Raw genomic sequence first — 19,111 nt, forward strand, 5'->3', positions numbered from 1 at the left:
TGCAGTCATTGTTTTGTGAGCTGCGAGCCTGACATTCCAGGGATCCGCTGTCACTAACAGAGTGGGATGGAATGTGGAGATGGGGTGTGGGTGGTAGGAAGTGGGGTTAGACAACTTGGGCTTACGATCCCTTCCTGTCCCCTGAGGTGACACAGCAAATATCCACCTGTACACCTGGCTTTGTACCTATTTTCTTATTCTAACTGCATCCCCAATCCCTGAGATACAGAATATTAGCATCAACCAAAGACACATGAACACAGACATATAACGGATTCCTGTTCATCAGGGCCTCTGGTTACAGCCTCACATATTTTGCATAAACATACGTGTTGGCCCTGATTTCCCCACTTTATCATGTATACACTGAGATGAAGTTTATGTGTACATATAGACGCATCTGTATACGTGTATATATATGTAGGTTCATGCAGAGTGGTGAGCTGGGGGTGCTGAGCAGGGCACCCCTGAGTCCAAGGTCAGAGCTTCCTCGCTGGGCTGCAGGGCAGCAGGCTGCGTGCTCTGTCCTCGGTGACAAGTGCGCACTTGGCATATAGGTCTCTGCAAATCTGCCAGGGCTCCTGGATCTCACTTCCCAGCACATCCTGCTGGCTGGGGGATTCTTCGGGCACCAGAGGACAGTGGACATTTTCCATTTAAAAGGTTTCCTGTGCCTGCAGAACACCTCCTCGGTGCCCTCCCAGAAGAGCGGGCTGTGCAAAGCAGAGAGAGCTGGGGGAGGAGAGTCAAGGTACATTAAGTTGATTTTGCAGCGGCAGCTGGAGTCACATTAAACCTATGGCCTAATTTCCTTTGTCTAACTTGATTTCTTTTTGGCTGGAAGGGAAATGGATCAGTCTTGCTTTTTATGCCGAGATTATGCTGCCTGAAGGAAATTCTCCATCAGTTCCCTGTGCCTGCCTTCAGTCCTGTAATTGGGACTGGGCAGCGACCTCCCCGGCGGCCTTCTGGAGGGGGTCACACAGGCTGCCCCTCCACGCAGAGCTTGGCGTTTGTGCCAGGCCTTTCTGCAGGTTTCTCTGGCCATACTCTAACATAGACAGCTTCATTTTATTTATTTTCTTCTTTCCTGTGAAGCCCTTTGCTCCCTACCTTTTCTCTATCTCTTTTCCTATATTTGGAATGCTCTCTGTCTCTCCAAAATTTCTTAAAGGTGGTTTCTTTACATTTCTGATATAATATTTCCTTCCTGTCTCCCCTCCTCCCACCCCACCCCAATGTGATTCTGCCCGTTTTTTTTTTTTTTTTAATCACCAAGGAGGGACATGTTTATACTTTGCTCTTGGTTCTATTCTCCTACCCAGGCATTTAAGGAAAGCTAAGAGTCTGGAGGCAGAAAAATGAAAAGGCAGTTTAGCCACACACAGAAAATAGGAGCATTTATCTGTGCGGAAGGGTTGCTGAGTTCCTCGCATGGTGGGGATGGGAGGAGAAAGTATTAACCGGTTACCTACAAATGTATTTATTGCGTGCTCACTCTGTATAAGAAATAGCGTTGCTAAGTGCTGTGAGGGACATAAATAAAAGATTTAACACCTACCATCAAAGAGGCTGCATTCTGGTTGGACAGACAAGATATAAACATGGGAAAGGATAAGATAACTCTTGGAAGAGGAAAATTAGAAGCGCTCAACACATCAGTTCAAGAAGTGGGGAGGGTCTCATGTGCTTGACTCCTACCAATGAGTGGTCCAAATAATTGTCCTGAGTTGAGGTCATCAAGCCTTCACAGAAGACCGGGTTGGGCTTGGGAAAGGGCTTTGACCTAGCTGAATCCTTGGGGACGGTTCTGGATAAGTAGACGGGGGCAGTAAAGCCCTCCAGATGGAGAAGTCAGGGATAAATGAGGGAAAATGGAAAAGATAATTCAGTGGGCAATCAAGAGACCCAGGAGGCTGGGCAGAGGGGTCAAGGTGGCAGGCAGCTGGAGACAAGATTAGTCCTGGCCAAACTGCCAAGGGCTTTGAATGGTAGTTTGAGTACAGAAGATTTTTCTCTTAGGCAGCACGAGCTATTGAATGTCTTTGTGTGAGGATTTGAATTGATCTAAATCTGTACCTCCCTATTTTTACATGGCATAAGTGGAAAATGGTTATTTGTAGAGTACACGGCACTAAAGAGAAAGGGATTTGGAGACTGGGAGGAGAATATAGCAAAAGCAACTTGTCCTGGTTTGCCTGGAACCTTCCCAGTTTTCCCATAGCACTGAAAGTCTCATGTCCAGACAAATCCTCAATGACTGCTTGTCACCTGGGAGAATACTTGTGGTCAAAGGTGACTAGCCTATGAGCTCTGCCCACACCTGGTCACCCTGGGATCTCAGAGTTTCAATCTTGCATCCGGGCTCATCAGTTGGGAAACCTTGATTAAATAGTATTTTAGGGTTATGAGTGGGCAGGATGGGTTGGAGTCTGGAAGCATGGTCAGGAGGCTATTGGTGGAGTCTGGCTTGAGGGGATAAGGCCTCAAACAAGATGATGGCAAGGAAAATGGGGGGGAAAAAATTGATTTAAGACATTTTTCCCCCAGGGAGGAAAAGTTCTCCTAACAACCAGGAGAAAGATTGAAAATTGAATGAGGTAAAGGAGTCAGAAATGACTTCAAAACAACTGCAGCTTTGTTCATTTATGACCCAAGCATTTATTGAGTGCCAACTGGGTGCAAAATATCATACTCAAAGTTGAGTGAGAAATGTGTTCCCCTTATATAACTTAGGACCTAATTGGACACATTAAATAAAATTTTTTAAAAAACTCTTCAAATAACTATAATATAAGGTAAAAGGTCAGGGTGTGTGGCACAGTAGTTAAGGGGCATGGGATTCAGAGCAGAAGTGGGTCACTAGATTCAAATCTCAAATACTAGCTGCATGACCTTGGACAAGTTACCTTTTCAATTCTCAGTTTCCTCTCAGACCCACAGTAATGTAGATATGCTAATCATAGTGCCAAGCTCTGGGCCTTGTTGGAAGGAGATAATACCTTCAACATGGTGCATGGCATATGGTAAAACTTTAAGCAACATTAATATCATTATCATTATCACATACAAAGTGGTAAGACACGAGAGATTTACTACCTAGCAGGGAGGTGTCAAAGTAAATGACTTTTTTTTTTTTTTAATAATTAATTAATTTATTTATTTATTATTTTTGGCTGTGTTGGGTCTTCGTTTCTGTGCGAGGGCTTTCTCTAGTTGTGGCAAGCGGGGACCACTCTTCATCGCGGTGCGCAGGCCTCTCACTGTCGCGGCCTCTCTTGTTGCGGAGCACAGGCTCCAGACGCGCAGGCTCAGCAATTGTGGCTCACGGGCCTAGTCGCTCCGCGGCATGTGGGATCTTCCCAGACCAGGGCTCGAACCCGTGTCCCCTGCATTGGCAGGCAGACTCTCAACCACTGCGCCACCAGGGAAGCCCTAAATGACTTTTATAAAGTGAGAACCTATAGGAAAAAAAAAAAAAAAAAAGCTTAGACGAATCAACAATAGTTCCAGAATTCCAGTTTGTTTTGTCAATCATAGTTTCACTCCTGTTTATGCATATCCACTTCTGCACATTTAGTTTGCGATTGGCGTGTCAGTGGGGTGCAGTTGTACCTGCAATTTAGGTAAAATGCCCCTTAGATGTCACATTGCAAAGGGCCATTAATCAGTGTTGGATGTCTGACCCTGTGGGGCAGTGGTCTCCAGAGAAGGGTCTCTATATAATTTCTTTATTTTAGTTATAACTTGGATTACTTTTTACAGTTTAAAAAAATTTTTTTTTCTTTTGCTATTTTAAATACAAATTTTTGATTATGTCTATTGGATGAGTTACTAAGAGCAGAATTACTATATCAAAGGGTATATGCATTTAAGGGTTCTCTGCATATGTGGTTACCTCCTCATGGTTCCTCACCAACTCTGGGTACAATCTTTTTTTTTTTCCCTTTGATTTTTGTTACTTTTGCAGGTAAAAATTTTTACCTTTCAGCTACAAATTGCATATATTTGAGCACTAAGGAAGTTGAATACTTTTCCATGTTTATTAGTCATTGGGTTTTTTTCCTTATGAAGAAATATCGGTTCATGCCCTTTGTTCATTTTTCATTTGGTAAAGTGTTATTATTTGTCTCTTCATTTAAAGGGGTCTGTCTTATTTCTTGCAAACTCCCCAGGTTCTTTTGAGAAATAAATGCTATAGTTACATGAAAGTGTTTTGCATAAACTGTAAGGACCTATATGCATGTTATTATTATTGAAAAATTGACCTTGTTCATATGTTAGAGTCATATTTATAACAAAGAGGTCCTTGCAAATTCAGAAATAGACTTGACTAGAGTGTGAGCTCAGTTCCCGTCGGGATTTTTGTCTGTTTTATTCACTGCTGCATCCCCAGTGCCTAGAACAGTGTGTGGCATGGAGTAGTGATCAATAAATACATGTTAAATGAATGGAATATGAGATAAACACATAGATGGATAGAGATTTTCTACAATGTTCCACCAAGTTGACTTCATTTCATTTTCTTTTTTGCCTCAAGCTGGAAGCAAATAGAGTTGTGTATGGCTGGTAGGTCAGAGCTGTGAAATAGTGTTCTTATCATTCTGGACTTAGGAAGCTCATTTCTTAGAACCTAACTTTCTTTATGGTAACATTGTAAGCCTAATTAGTAATTCTACCTCATTTATTTAAGTGATAAACCAGAGACAAGAAGAGTTTAGTGACCCAAGCATGGCTTTCAGCAGTATGATAGAAGACCCAAGTTGTTGTTCTATTTTTATATAAGAGCATTTCTAATTCCTAAATCTATGACAAGCCTCCTAGTCTGTCCATGCCTCACTTGTGGTTTCTGGCAATTATGAGAATAAATTATACACAAGGTCTAAAATAAAACATGACAGTATGCCTTAAAATTGATTCATTCTTTGGTTGCCTATTTTGCGGGAAAGGTTTTGCGTAGAAATTTATGCTAATGAGTTTAATCTCCTATATAGACTTAAATTCAACTACCCACAGGTGCCTGGTACCAGCTTCTTTTCTAGAGTTTCTCTGCTCTGTTTTTATCCCTAATTATCCTACCTCACATTGTTTTCCTTTTAAGGTGCTTTAGTGTTTCTGGAAGAAGATGGGGTAAAATTTCATATAAATGTGCATTTTGCTCCAGACTCGTGTTCTGGATGGATCACTTACAGTGGGAGGCAATACATGATGGTTAAGTGCTTTGTTTTTGAGGCACACAGAATCTTATTTATGATCTTAGGTGAGTTACTCAGCTTCCCTGAGCCTCAATTTCTTCATTTATAAAATAGGTATTTAAAAAACCCTGCTTCCATTGGATTGTAAGGATTAAATAAAATAATGTGTGAAAAGATGTTAGCATAGGGTTTGACAAATAAGCAAGCAGGAAATAGAGGCTGCAACTGAATATTATTATTTATTATTGTCATGTTCATCATAGATGGCTGGGCCATGGCTCTTAGCCACTGAGGTGCTATTAGCAAATGTAAGAAAGGCAAGTGAAAATGTCAAAGCAAGAGACAAGGAAAGAGAGAGAGATGCCTGCAAGAAACAATCCCAGAAGCACCCCATCCAGGATGTATCAGTCAGGGTTCAAACAGAGAAGTGGAACCACCTGGAGATACAGATATAGATACAGATACAGATGTATACACACATGCATATATACATATATGTGTGTGTGTAGATATATGTGCACATGTCTATATACATAGGTATACACATACATGTATGTATATATGATTTGACCTTTCACAACTGTAGGAGCTGGTTGATCAGTGTCTGCAAGGCTGCTGTCTTTGCATCTGATGCTGGAGCTTGAAGTCCAGCGGTCAGGCCATCGGGAGGGGAAGGTGGAGGTCCAGTGGGAAGTGCAGAGACAAGGTGGAACCACAAGCGCAAGCTGGGCCCGACAGGGAGGACGGAGTGACACCAGTGCCTGTTCTTGTTGCCTCTGCCCTTGCTGGTGTGGCGTGGATGTCAAACTTTGGTCATGGGCCCAGACACACACTGGGCCCAGGCTCAGCCCCAGTGGCTCCTCACGCCAGATGAGCCCGCAGATAATTGGAGCTGCACATTGGCCGCTGCTTCACTTCCACCCTCTGAGGCCTGGGTGTCATTATCCACGTGGTTATCTGTTTTGAGCTGAAGACACTGAGGGGTACAGAGAGGTTATTCATTTGCTTCAAATCACACAGCTGCAAAGGGCAGAGCTGGGATCCAGAGCAGGCCTGGTTGACTTGTTGACTAATCTCTTAAACACTGCAAAGTTACAGCTGCCCCAAAAGGCAGGGAAGGAAGGCATACCTACCGCCCAGCGGGTAACATGTGGTCTCTGGTGACCTTTTTAATGAGTGAAGAATGTAGTGCTTTCATCCTTGGAGCAGGGGGTGCTCACGGATGGTGGAGTGTGGTGAAGGAGGGTGGAATGGGGGTTCAGCCTGCCCGTGTTTATTTCCTCCCGACCGCGTACTTCCTGTGTAACTCGGACAATTTACTCAACCCCTCTCAGTCTCCATTTCCTCGTCTGTTAAATGGAGATAATGAGTTCTTGAGAGATGAGGTGAGGCGTGCACATGGAAGAACCCAGAATATAGCTTAATGGACATTGACCACACCTGGAACTTGCTGGGCCCCTAATTGAAGTGACTTGGAAATAGAATCATGTGACGTTCTGTTTGCCTCATCACTTTCTCGGGAATGCTGGAGGCCAGGGCTCTGTTCTTAGGATTGCGGAGCCGGAAATTCTCTCTGACTTTTGAGGAGGTGCTGTAGCCCATCCTGGTGGATTTCACACAGTTCGTTGGCCACCTGTGTCCACGGATCTCTTTCCTGGCTGCAGACTTTGCTCTTGTTCTTCACTAACACACCTCACTCCTGATTGTCACGAAGTTATCTTCCAGTGTCAAACTACATTTCATCTGCCAGCATTTCTGCTCACTACCTCTTTTTATTTTCCTCAGCAGGGATGGAAGGAAAATAGGTCATCTTTTTCGTTTCAAAAAAAAAGAGTAAAGTTTAGAAGTGCCCCAGACATTTACGTGATCCAGTGTTCTCTTTTCCATCCCTTTATTGAGAACCCTACTGACTTCCCTTTATATTCCAGTAAGTCTTCTTTCTTCCTGAAATATGGTATTAGAGCTGAACATAATCATAAATACCTGGCCGACTCTGGTTTGCAAGAAGGATAGTGCGTGAATTTGACCCATTGTATTCCTGTGTAGAAAACGCACATCTTTTTCTGCCCAAGTTGTGCCCCTAGATAGTCTGTCAAACAATGTCATCTTGCCAAGGGCAAGGCAGCCTCCCAGGAAGGGTGACAATGTAATTACAAGACCAAGTCCACACCCCATCCCAGAAAGTTATTTCTAACTCTTACCAATATGTTAGGCCAACAGCCTCACCTTCCGAAAGCTAATAATCATACCTCACCTATAAGAACTTATCTGTTTAATATTCATAGGACATACATCCTAGTATCATGCTAGCTTTTGCTGATTCACATTCAGCTCCTCTTCCTTCAAGACACTAAATTATTTTTAATTCCCCACTTTCTGAAAACTAGTATATAGAACATGAAATATTTATGTTAAGTAGTAATGTCAAAATTTGCTCATAACTTAGTTTTAGATAAACAAATATGTATCTAAAATGCCTTCTATTTGCTCAGTGCTGTGCAAGGCACAGGGGGTGAAAGATGTGGGACCTACTTCCAAGGTCAACTTTCTAGAATCTAAATCCAGTTTATCTAACCATGGTCTGCACCACCATCCATGACCTGGATGACATAACTCCAAGGACGAAATAGCCGGCTTGCCCGATCGGTTTATTTCTTTAAGTCAATGCTTGGGCAGCATTATTGTGAACCTGTATTAAGTGTTTTGTTGTCCATGTAGCACCAGTAGAGTTCCAAGTTATTGTCCAATTTAGATTTAATAATGTGGCTGAAGCAGTTCCCATTTTCTCTTCTGTGGGAGGCGGTGCAGAAGTCTGCATCGAGGATGAAAGATTGATGGGTGCAGTGAGCAGCAACTTTGCTTAATAATGAGAATGTACTTGAAGTAGCACCACTTAGCATTTCCAGAGATGTGGTTGCTTTGCTCCCCATTTATATAACTTGTCACGTCCAAGAAACTGACAGAAGAAGTAGTCTGAAATAGACAGTTGGAGCACACGTCAAAAAAATATTTTCCATCATGATCACATGGAGAATGACCAATTTCAGTTTAAGGAATTTTTAATAGCATCCTAAATCCCTTGCCGCTAAACAGAAGACAGACTAAGAAACACTAGGAAGTAAGGAACGAGCTGCTTCCCATTTGTTTTCTGGTGGATGAAGAATGTTTTCACTGACTGCATGCTTTCCAAGTAGCTTCTCATAGAGCTTTCAAGGGGCAACACTGTCTAGTGGTTAAGAGCCCAGCCTTTTATCTCATCTGAGCTGCATGAACTTACTAGCTGTGTAACATGGGATGAGTTATTCACCTTTTTGTGTCTCATCATCCTTGTCTATTGCATGGTGCTGTTGGGAAGCTTTAAATGGTTACTATTCCTTCATGTTGAATATACAAGATGTCATATAACACAGTGTAGAGAGATGAGGTATATTTTTAAAGAAGCCACTAATGGACGTGATATGATTCTTTCAACCTTTTTTTTGGTTCTTATGGCAACCTGGTAAGGATCCATCCATGCCATGGACAAAGTGGCTGAGTTGGAGGCAGTATAACAAAATACCTAAACAAGTCATTTCTCTGGGGTCAGGAAGACCCACATTGTTTTAAGAAATTATCTTCCTTTCCCCAGTGTTCTCTTTGAATGCACACGGGCAGTCTCCCACAGGCTATTTTGCTTCAGTGATTTTCTCATCTATAAGAGCACGCAGCTCTTTGATAGGAAGCTATTTGCAAAGGGACAGAATGTTTTTCTGCAGCTGTGACGTGAGTGGTATCAAAGTTATTGACACAGTTGAAAAATAGCTTAATGTTATCTTCAAGGCTTCCGCTTTCCTGTCGGCTTGAGCCTTGGAGATGTGTATAATTGGGACTCAGTAAGACAACCTTGACACCCCTCTGCAGAGAAATGTGCCCGTTTGATACAGGCTCAAAGCGAGTTTGACAAAGAGCAGCTTTTCCCTTGGGGCAGGGTGACCACGGAGAATCTGCTAATGATGAGTTAATGGCCCAGGAACCCCAGCTTCACTTACCAGACGGGAAGGCTTTAATCATTCCTATCCTTCCTGTCACCACCAGGACAGGCCAACAGCCTAGCCATCCAGTCAGTAATTAGAGAGAAGGTATTTCTCTACTCTCCTGAGCTGACTGTCATATTGTTAAATTTGAAAACTATTTGATGATGAATCTCACAGCTCTTTGGTTTGACTGATGAGTGGAATCAGAGCACCGCCCCACATTCGCATCTGTTCTGTGGACAGATTTGGTGGAAAATAGTTTCTGGTTTCTTTTTGAGTCGCAGACCTTTTGACCTGTGCCTTGGAGACATCCATGGGCTCTTCATTACAGGAATTACTCTCCAAAGGACAAGGTCTTCATCAGTCAGCGTCTTTGGTTGCAAACCATAGCAACTAACTTACACGCAGATGAGCAAAACCACACTCTGTGGGAAGGCCATGGGGTGCCCACAGATCAAAGGAATAGTCAGTGCTCCAGGCTTTGAAAGGACAGAGTCCAAGGCAGCCCTGGACAGCCTGCAGCAGGAATTGCTCTGTGTTCAGGGATGCACCCTCCAATCCCTTAAAAAAACATTTCTTTTTGTCATTCTACCAAAGATTCAAATTCCCGGGAAACAATGCAGTTCCCCCTCTCTTGGCTAGGGAAGAATAGGGCACCATGCCTAACCATCTTGCCAGATATCTCCAATGGGGGAGAGATGTTTCTTAAAGAAAAACTGGGGGAATGCTGAAACCAGAAGAAGGGAGAGTGTATGCTAAGGGATGGAACTACAGAGCTTGCTACACTGCATCCCTCAGAATAGGATCACGTGTGTGGCTGAAATGCACTGCAAAGCTCCATGTCACCTGCTCCAATTTATCTCACAGTGTTGCTGAACCTTAGGACGGTGACATGTTAGCCCATTGACTGAATCCCTTCTAGTTAGAGCCCAGACGTGTGTTCCTGCTTTCTTCTAAGATGGTTGAAAGCAAAAGATGGATCAGGCAGGGTTCTTAGCTGCAACCAAGAGAAATCTGCGCTAGGTGGTTAAACAAAAGAGGAATGTACTAAAAGAACTGGGTGACTCAGAGGCTCTCCAGGAGGGCCAGAAGACCAGGCTGAGGAGAGGGCCAATGCCCCAGGCCTACCATAGGGCAGTAGAGAGCCCCAGCGCTGCCCCTGGGCTCAGTTGCCATGGATCGCTTCACTGAGACGGGGCTTGGACCCTAGTGCTAAACCCCTGTCACAGCTGGCCTGAAAAACAGGATTGACCCATCTCTACCTTCACCAACATGGATCCTGCAGCACCTGCTTCCTGAGTCACCAGCTTGCCCTGCAAAGTACGGTGCTGGGGCACCATTTTGGAGGAGACTAGGCGACATGACCGGGCCCCAGCTGCAGAGGGGCCTGGGAAGGCATGTTCTGGCTTCTGCCTTAGAACAGAAGGCCTCTGCCTTGGAGGAAGCATGTTCAAAGGAACAGCAAGTGTCCTTAGAAAGGCAGTTGTGTGACTTTGAACTTGTGTTCATTCCACTAATGGACCACATCTCCCATACAGCACTAGTAATGAATAGATGTTAAATACATTTTGTAATAATTTTATAAACCTTATGATGATATTGCATTCTATTTTTTGTTGAAAACAAATATTGAAAATGTACCACAATTTTTTTAATCTTCTTATGACGGGGTTACAGATACACCAGTATGCTCAAAAAGTGGCAGTGATTCCAACCTGTCAGAGGTTCCTTCAATATCAAGCTGTATGAACCTTGGGCAAACTCTTACACAGCTGTATTTGAGCATTACCATCCAGGACATGGTGTAATAGTACTTAGCTGCGGACTTAATCGTGTTGATAATATTGGTATTGCTAAGTATTTTTAGGTATCAATAAACAAATGTTTCATCTAACTGGATAAGATACAACTAAGAATGATAATTATAACAATGTTCCTTTATTTCTTTATTTATTTATTACTAATGAGCTTGTACAGTTCACCAGAAATGCTAAGTACACAACAGAACTTTAGGACTGGATGTTTACATTCCATGTAAGTCAGTGTTCTATTATTTCCAAAACACTGTAATTATCAAGAGATCATTACAGTTGGTTCAGATAATGCTACAACACAGAGGAAAATGCAAGGTTTTGCCGTGGGTTGTCAGGGTCAGCTTCTAGGAACCAGAAGCTGGCCCTTCCCTTCCCTTCCCTTCCCTTCCCTTCCCTTCCCTTCCCTTTCGTTTCTGTTTCATTTCCTTTCTTTTCTCTTCTGTTTTCTTCTCTTCTTTTCTTTTCCAGCTTTATTGAGATATGATTGACATGGGACCAGGATTTTTGAGCAGCGTCTTGGGGCAGGGAGGGGGCATATCTGAGCAGTGAGAAGGGCACCCAGGGAAAAGGAAGACTCAGAAGTGTGGAAGTTCCTAAAGAACTGGAGACTCGCAGCTCTGGCTGGAAGGAAAAAGTTGGGTGAGGAATGACACCCTGTCAGACACCTTCCAATGTGAAAGTGGAAGCACATTCTTTTTGCTGATGGTGATAATGCCGAGAATTTACATTTTGTGTTAATTTGACCTCATTGACATAATACCTTATTATAGAGAATCACTTAGATGTTGCCTAATTGCCTTCTTTCTCTTGCTAACCCCAATGCTGAGAAAGTCAAAAAAATGGCCTTTGTTTTGGCTGCGGCAGAGAAATCTGATTTGATATTTTGTTGTCACAGATCTTTTGCTTTCATATTTATTTGTTTTTTCCTAGGCCACCCAAGCACTTTAATTTGTATATTTCCTTTTGCATTTGTCCACATGCATATGTATTTTCCCATGCTTTATGTAACTTTTTTTCCATTTAAATTATATAATTATCATTTTCTTTGCTTCCCCAGTGTATTCTTATTTCTAGTCTTTCACAGAAGCCCAATGTTCCATTGAGTAATCACTGGGAAATTGTTATGCTTCAGTTTTTCAATAGTTTAGATATTGTAATGGCAATTTTTGTGTATAGAACTTATTTCTTCTGTTAGATTATTTTCCTAACAGCATCTGTAACTCTTAACTTCCTGCTTGGAAAAATAAAGTTTTATGTCTTAGGGTTTTCGCTTTTTTGCCTCCCATTCTTGTATGTAAATAACCATTTCAGCATGAATTATTATGCATTTTACTTTCTCTGTATAGCAGCCTTACTAATACATCTGTCCAGACATGCTTATATAACATTGTACAGTATAAGCCCAAGAGCTTCTGCCATCAGTGTAACTGTGATATGCAGGAAAGCAGTAGCCCAGACTATGGAAGTATCGAAGAGAGATTGTGATGGTCATAAAACGACACTCTAGCCTGAAGGTCTAAATCTCCTCTATGTTGTTTCCTAGATTTATTTTCTTTAAGTTTGTATCTTTCATCACCAACTCATAACTTATCATAACTCATTCTATACCTAGTAACCCTTTAACTATTTTATTCATTTTCCTACTTTAATGACATTACTTACTATTTGATCAGTACTCTTCCCTCCTCCTTAGTGTTTGAAATTATTGTTGTTGTATTTGTACCTGCCTCCTATTTGTTAACCTTTTAAATGTTTCTCTGTACCAGTAAGTTGGTTCCTAAGGATACTGAAAGCTCTTTTTGTGCAGCATACACTGGCCATAGGACCCAGTGATGCCACTCATGGGAATTTACACTAAGAAAAGCGTTCACACCAAACATATACATGAATCTTTATAATATCTGTATTCATAATCATCAAAAACTGGAAACAACCCAAATGTCCTTCAGTAGGTGAATGGATAAACACTCTGTGGTGTATTCATACATTGGAATACTACTCAGCAATTAAAAAGGAATGACCTATTGATACACACAACAACTTGGATAAATCTCAAAATAGTTATGCCAAATGAAAGAAGTCAGCTTCAAAAGGTTACATACTCTATGATTCCATTTACATGACATTCTTGAAAAGAGACTGCTCTGGAGATAGAGAACAGATCAAGGATTTCCAGGAGTTATGCGTGGGGGGAGGTTATGACTACACAGGGATGGTATGAGTTTTGGGGGGCGATGGAACTGTTTGTGTCCTGAATGTTGTGAGGATAACAAATCTATCCAGGTGTCAACAGTCATAGAACTAACACTAAAAATGTATATTTTATTGTATGTTAACTTAAAAAATATGAAAAGATTCCCGTTTCATCAAAGTAGTCGTAGGTCCTTTGACAAGTTATTTAACCTCTCTAAATCTCAATTTATTTACTTGTCAAGTGTAGAAAATACTCTCTACCTTGAAGAGGTGTCATAAAGATGAACTAGAATGTCATAAAGTATCTACCTGACATACAGGAAAATCTTCTTTTTCTTTTCCATGCTGATATTTCTCATTGGGAGCAGATTCTTTTTCATGATTATTATTACCTGGGCTTTTTTACAGTTATTTGTCTCTTGGGGAACAGACTGGAGGGTTTCAAGCAGAAAAGTGACCTGATCTGATGTTCATTTTTAAAATATCATTTGAGCAGCTTTGTGGGGGTTGGTAAGGAGTGTAGGAGGGTAAGAATGGAAACATGGAGGCCAGTAAGAGGTGTTGGGGGTTGTCCAGATGAGAGATGATGGTGGCGTGGACTCGGTGGGAGCGATGGAGGGGGAGAGAAATGGGCAGGTTTGGGATTTATTTTTTTTTTGGAGGTAGAACCAACAGGCTTGATGATGGTTTGAGGAGTGAGGAAAGGTGGCTGGGGGTGTCATTTACTGAGATGAGAAACTCAAGGGAGGAGCAAACTCGAGTGTGTGGGCTGGAGTCATCATGGAAAATCAAGAATTCTGTTTGGATGTGTTAAGGAGTGGAAACCAAACAGATAATTGGGTACAGGATTCTGGAACCCAGGACCAGGTCAGCGTTGTGTCGTTCATTTCCACTGGAGGTGCCACAGTGAGTCTCCCAGCTCCTCCCCTCCAGATTAGGGTTGCAGGGGAGCTTTTAGCTGCTATTCCTTTGACCTAGCCTTGGGATTTTTAGCAAAGCACTTTTCTTTAATCCATTCCTGAGAGCAAGCGCTTGTAGAAACTTCAGATTATGCTTGTATGATCCACTGCTGCCAGATTTTCTTTTTCCTTTTCCATTTAATGTGATTTAGGGAAAGGCGAACACCCAATATTTCCAAATATCCAGCTTAGAAGTCATTTCATACTGTGTAAGATTGAAAAGTATTAATAAACTACTGAGACTACTGATGAATATGCAAATACATGACAAAATATGCTGAGGTTATATTCAACATATTTTGTTATTTTTATTGTCCTCAAATTTCCAGTTTTGCCACAGACAAGGGAAAGAAATTCAAGATATAATTTTCCTTTTCAAGGTATAATTTTTTCTATGTTGAATTTTTTAAAGTTTTATTTACTTTTTTATACAGCAGTTTCTTATTAGTTATCTATTTTATACATATTAGTGTATATATGTCAATCCCAATCTCCCAATTCATCCCACCACCACCACCCCTCCCACCCCCGCTTTCTCCCCTTGGTGTCCATACGTTTGTTCTCTGCATCTGTGTCTGTATTTCTGCCGTGCAAACCGGTTCATCTGTACCATTTTTCTAGATTCCACGTATATGCGTTAATATATGATATTTGTTTTTCTCTTTCTGACTTACTTCACTCTGTATGACAGTCTCTAGGTCCATCCACGTCTCTACAAATGACCCAATTTCGTTCCTTTTTATGGCTGAGTAATATTCCATTGTATATATGTACCACATCTTCTTTATCGTCTGTCAATGGGCATTTAGGTTGCTTCCATAACCTGGCTATTGTAAATAGTGCTGCATTGAACATTGGGGCGCATGTGTCTTTTGGAATTATGGTTTTCTCTGGGTATATGCCCGGTAGTGGGATAAGCATCATAAGAGACTACTACAAGCAACTCTATGCCAATAAAATGGACAACCTGGAAGAAATGGACAAATTCTTAGAAAGGTATAACCTTCCAAGACTGAACCAGGAAGAAATAGAAAGTATGAACAGACCAATCACAAGTAACAAAATTGAAAATGTGATTAAAAATCTTCCAACAAACAAAAGTCCAGGACCAGATGACTTCACAGGTGAATTCTATCAAACATTTAGAGAAGAGCTAACACCCATCCTTCTCAAACTCTTCCAAAAAATTGCAGAGGAAGGAACACTCCCAAACTCATTCTACAAGACCACCATCACCCTGATACCAAAACCAGACAAAGATACTACAAAAAAAGAAAATTACAGACCAGTATCACTGATGAATATAGAAGCAAAAATCCTCAACAAAATACTAGCAAACAGAATCCAACAACACATTAAAAGGATCATACACCATGATCAAGTGGGATTTATCCCAAGGATGCAAGGATTCTTCAATATACGCAAATCAGTCAATGTGATACACCACATTAACAAATTGAAGAATAAATACCGTATGATCATCTCAATAGATGCAGGAAAAGCTTTCGACAAAATTCAATACCTATTTATGATAAAAAAAAAACTCTCCAGAGAGTGGGCATAGAGGGAACCTACCTCAACATAATAAAGACCATATACGATAACTACCAATTAACGATTGCCTCTGGGAAGGGAGGGACAGGGATGGAATTTGAGGGACAGGGAGGTATTGAGGAAACCTCCACTGTGTCTGCAAAAGTTAAAATTCTGTGGAGTGGGTATTGAGTCAGTGTGTTCATCATACTAATCTATGTTTGAAATATTTTATAATTAATATTTTGTTCTTTAAACATATACATAAAAATAACTTAAAATGATAAACGAGAGACAATGCCCTTCTTCCACTTGCTCCATCCTTATTAATCACCGTAAAGAGTGATCTACTGGGTTTTTCTCTCAGAAAATGTAATTACTTTGCAATAAAATGTTAATGCTATGTTCTATTCTTAAAGTCACTTGTTCCAGTGATAAAGCTATGGCTTAATAGAGTTGCTAAATTTTCTTCTAAGTCATTCTTTTAATATTTCATATTTGTCAAATGAGCTGGTAATGATCGGGAACATCTTTGTTTTTACGTCAGGACCATTTCGGCAAAAACTCATCATCAGGCTGTTAACTTCAACATCTTCGAGGGCATGGTGTGCCATGGGGTGCCCCTGGTGACTATTTCAAGAGGCAAAGTGGTGTATGAAGCTGGAGTTTTCAATGTCACAGCAGGAGACGGGAAGTTTATTTCTCGTAAACCATTTGCTGAATATATTTACAGACGGATCAAGCAGCAGGACCAGGTGAGTTGGGGCTAAGTGGGCTGTTAACACGGGCTGGATTGTCACTTGCTCCTGGATGCTGGTGATGGCGTTGTCACATACAATTGGTTAACATATTCACAGGGTGTTAGAAGAGGTTATGAACAGATACAGCTGTCAAAGAAAAAAGTCATTATTGGATGGATGCAGTTTCTTTTGAAGATTGGTGTCTATCGGGTTTCCTAATGGACCAAGTCAGGTTTTCCCAGGCAAGTGTAGGGCCCCTGTGGGCCTTTTGACAATTGCTGTTAGTCAGGGTCCTCTGAGAAGCAGCCATCCAGATGGATAAAGGTGTGACTTTTTTAAACACCTGGGAGAGAAAATGGGTGGGAGCCCGGGAAAGGCTGGGAGAGCCCTCAGCCTGCAGTTCAAGCCTGGCCCCAGTGAAGGAGAGAGGGAGAAAAGCAAGTGGTGGAAACATCCTAGACTACTATACAGACCAAGAAAGGTTGAGCAAGGCCTACAAGCAGCCCTTGAGCCATCTCCTGCATCCAGCCACGTGGCGTGCTGTCATTGGCTGAGAACAGCAGTGGGAGGCATGTCCTCAAACGGACAAAAGGATGGAGTTCGAACTCAACTACTGTCCCTTGAAACATCAAGCTCCCTGTCGTTGAAGGTCTGCAAGGTGTATTCTAATGACCACCAGAGCAATGGCGGAGTTTGAGGTCAAGGTAAATATGAATTCTACCTTGGCTTCCCTTTTCCTAGCTGTGTGGCCAAGAGCAAGTTTCTCTAGCATCCTTGGTCTGTTTCCTCATCTGGAAAATGACAACAGTGTGTTCTCCCCAACAGATTGCAAGAGTCAAATGAGATTTTAAAACGTAAGGCACCAGTAGGAGGTCAATAAACATCAGTTCAGTCTCTTTGCTTTCCGCCTTTGATGACCGAATTTATAATAAAGGCCTCCAAGTCTTTGTTATAATCCAGTTGTTAAAAAAGAGGTGTTTGTTCTTTTAATATGTCTTGCATTTTCCAGTGTTTGTTTAGCTCATGCAGTGTTTTAAACAGTTTTAAAAATTCACTTCACTACATACAGTAATATATCAGAATTTTCAGACTAAAACCATCTAAATTGCTGGGTTTGGAGAGAGGCGGGGCACCGTGTGCCCTCAATCCCACATGGTAAGAACAGGCCGGAGCTGGATGGCCAAGCCCTACAGAGGCAGCCTTTCTGATTTTCACCTACAGGCTTCACTCATTAATGTTCCCTAACCGGCTGTGTAGCCATTAGAATTTGTAACCCTTGGGTTAGTTCTACTGCTTCTGTGTCTTCTTTCCATTTTAAAATATACTTCTCTTTTTCCAAAGTTCTCTGGCTGTTTTCCGATTCATTTCGTTTGGGTCTTGTAGTCTCTTTGATTTCTCCTCTAATGTCTTGTGAAAATTTTTTGCTTGTGGGTTCTCAGAGTTTGTTAGATAAGATTCATCCTTTTTAACCACTTCCTAAAGCTTTGATTAAGCAAACAAGTGCTCTAGAATGCTTTAAATTCTCAGGATGCTACAATTCTTTATATACTGTATTTCAGTCAAAATATTTAAGGTTGCAATTTATTTTGCTGGGAGTTAATTTGTAAATATTGACACTGACAGGTGACAGGTAGGTAGAGGCTATAAGGTTTCCATGTATTTCTATACATCACATGGTAAATAACAGCAATACTAACATTTACTGAGCTTTTACTGAAGGCAAGGCACAATGCTAGGGGCTCTGTCACTGTAACAACCCTGTGAGCGAGGGAGTATTATTTTCCCCACTTTAAGTATTAGGAAACTGAAGCTTCAGGAAATTAAAAAACTTGGTCATGTCACATAGCTAGTATATGGCAGGACCAAAACATAAACTCCGGTTATCTGATTACAAAAGCTGTATGCTTAAGCAATAAACCATATAACGTAAACCATAAAGATTGAGTTAAATGAGTTAATGGGAGATAAATTATTTTGAACTAGGTTTGGGGAAAAAATCTAAATGAGAGGCCTTGATGGCAGCTAGTTTATTCATGACACTTGTAGTAGTAATCCAAGGGATGAACAGATAAGCGTTGACTTAGAAGAGATAGTACCGACAGAACTGGGTGATGAATCATGTGACACTTGAAGAGAATCCAGGACCAGCCTGCTCCAGGCTGTCAGTACCAGTTGCCCACCAGCAGGGACACTAGACTAACTGGGAACCCCTGACAGACTGTATTTAAAGGACTAACTTTGCCTAAGTCTTCCTCTTGTAGGGAAAATATGCCGAGATCACCGAATGACTGGCTTCATCAGTTCTCCTTTTCAAATTGTTGTTGGGTATTTTATTGGCAAAATTAATGCCAACATCATTTTTTAGGAGTTCACTATCAATTTTCTGAGTTATTTTAGTTTCTCAATATTTTCTTCTGATACCAACTTTTTAGGTATTCTAGTGCATTATTGTTTTTACAATAACAATAAATAATAGTTGCATTATAATATGTTGTTCTGAGCACTTACTATCTGCCAGGCACTGTATTTGGTGTAATTTATATTCATTATTTTACCTAACCTGCACAACAAGCCATGTGGGAGATATTATCATCCCCGTTTTACAGAATAGGAAACTGACTCTCAGCAAGATTAAGTAACTTTCCCTGGGCTGAGCGGTAAGTA

General features: G+C 41.3%; 1 protein-coding gene across 1 annotated transcript in view; it reads left to right on the plus strand.

Annotated features, from left to right (window-relative positions):
• Positions 1-19,111, plus strand: part of LOC132366928 (dihydropyrimidinase-like) — a 78,296-nt gene that overhangs the window by 51,142 nt on the left and 8,043 nt on the right. Inside the window, 1 exon segment of the mRNA XM_059924379.1 lies at positions 16,255-16,462. Coding sequence (XP_059780362.1) covers positions 16,255-16,462 — 208 coding nt within the window.

The sequence above is a fragment of the Balaenoptera ricei genome, chromosome 6, assembly GCF_028023285.1.
Source record: "Balaenoptera ricei isolate mBalRic1 chromosome 6, mBalRic1.hap2, whole genome shotgun sequence".
In the NCBI taxonomy this organism is placed as follows: Eukaryota; Metazoa; Chordata; class Mammalia; order Artiodactyla; family Balaenopteridae; genus Balaenoptera; species Balaenoptera ricei.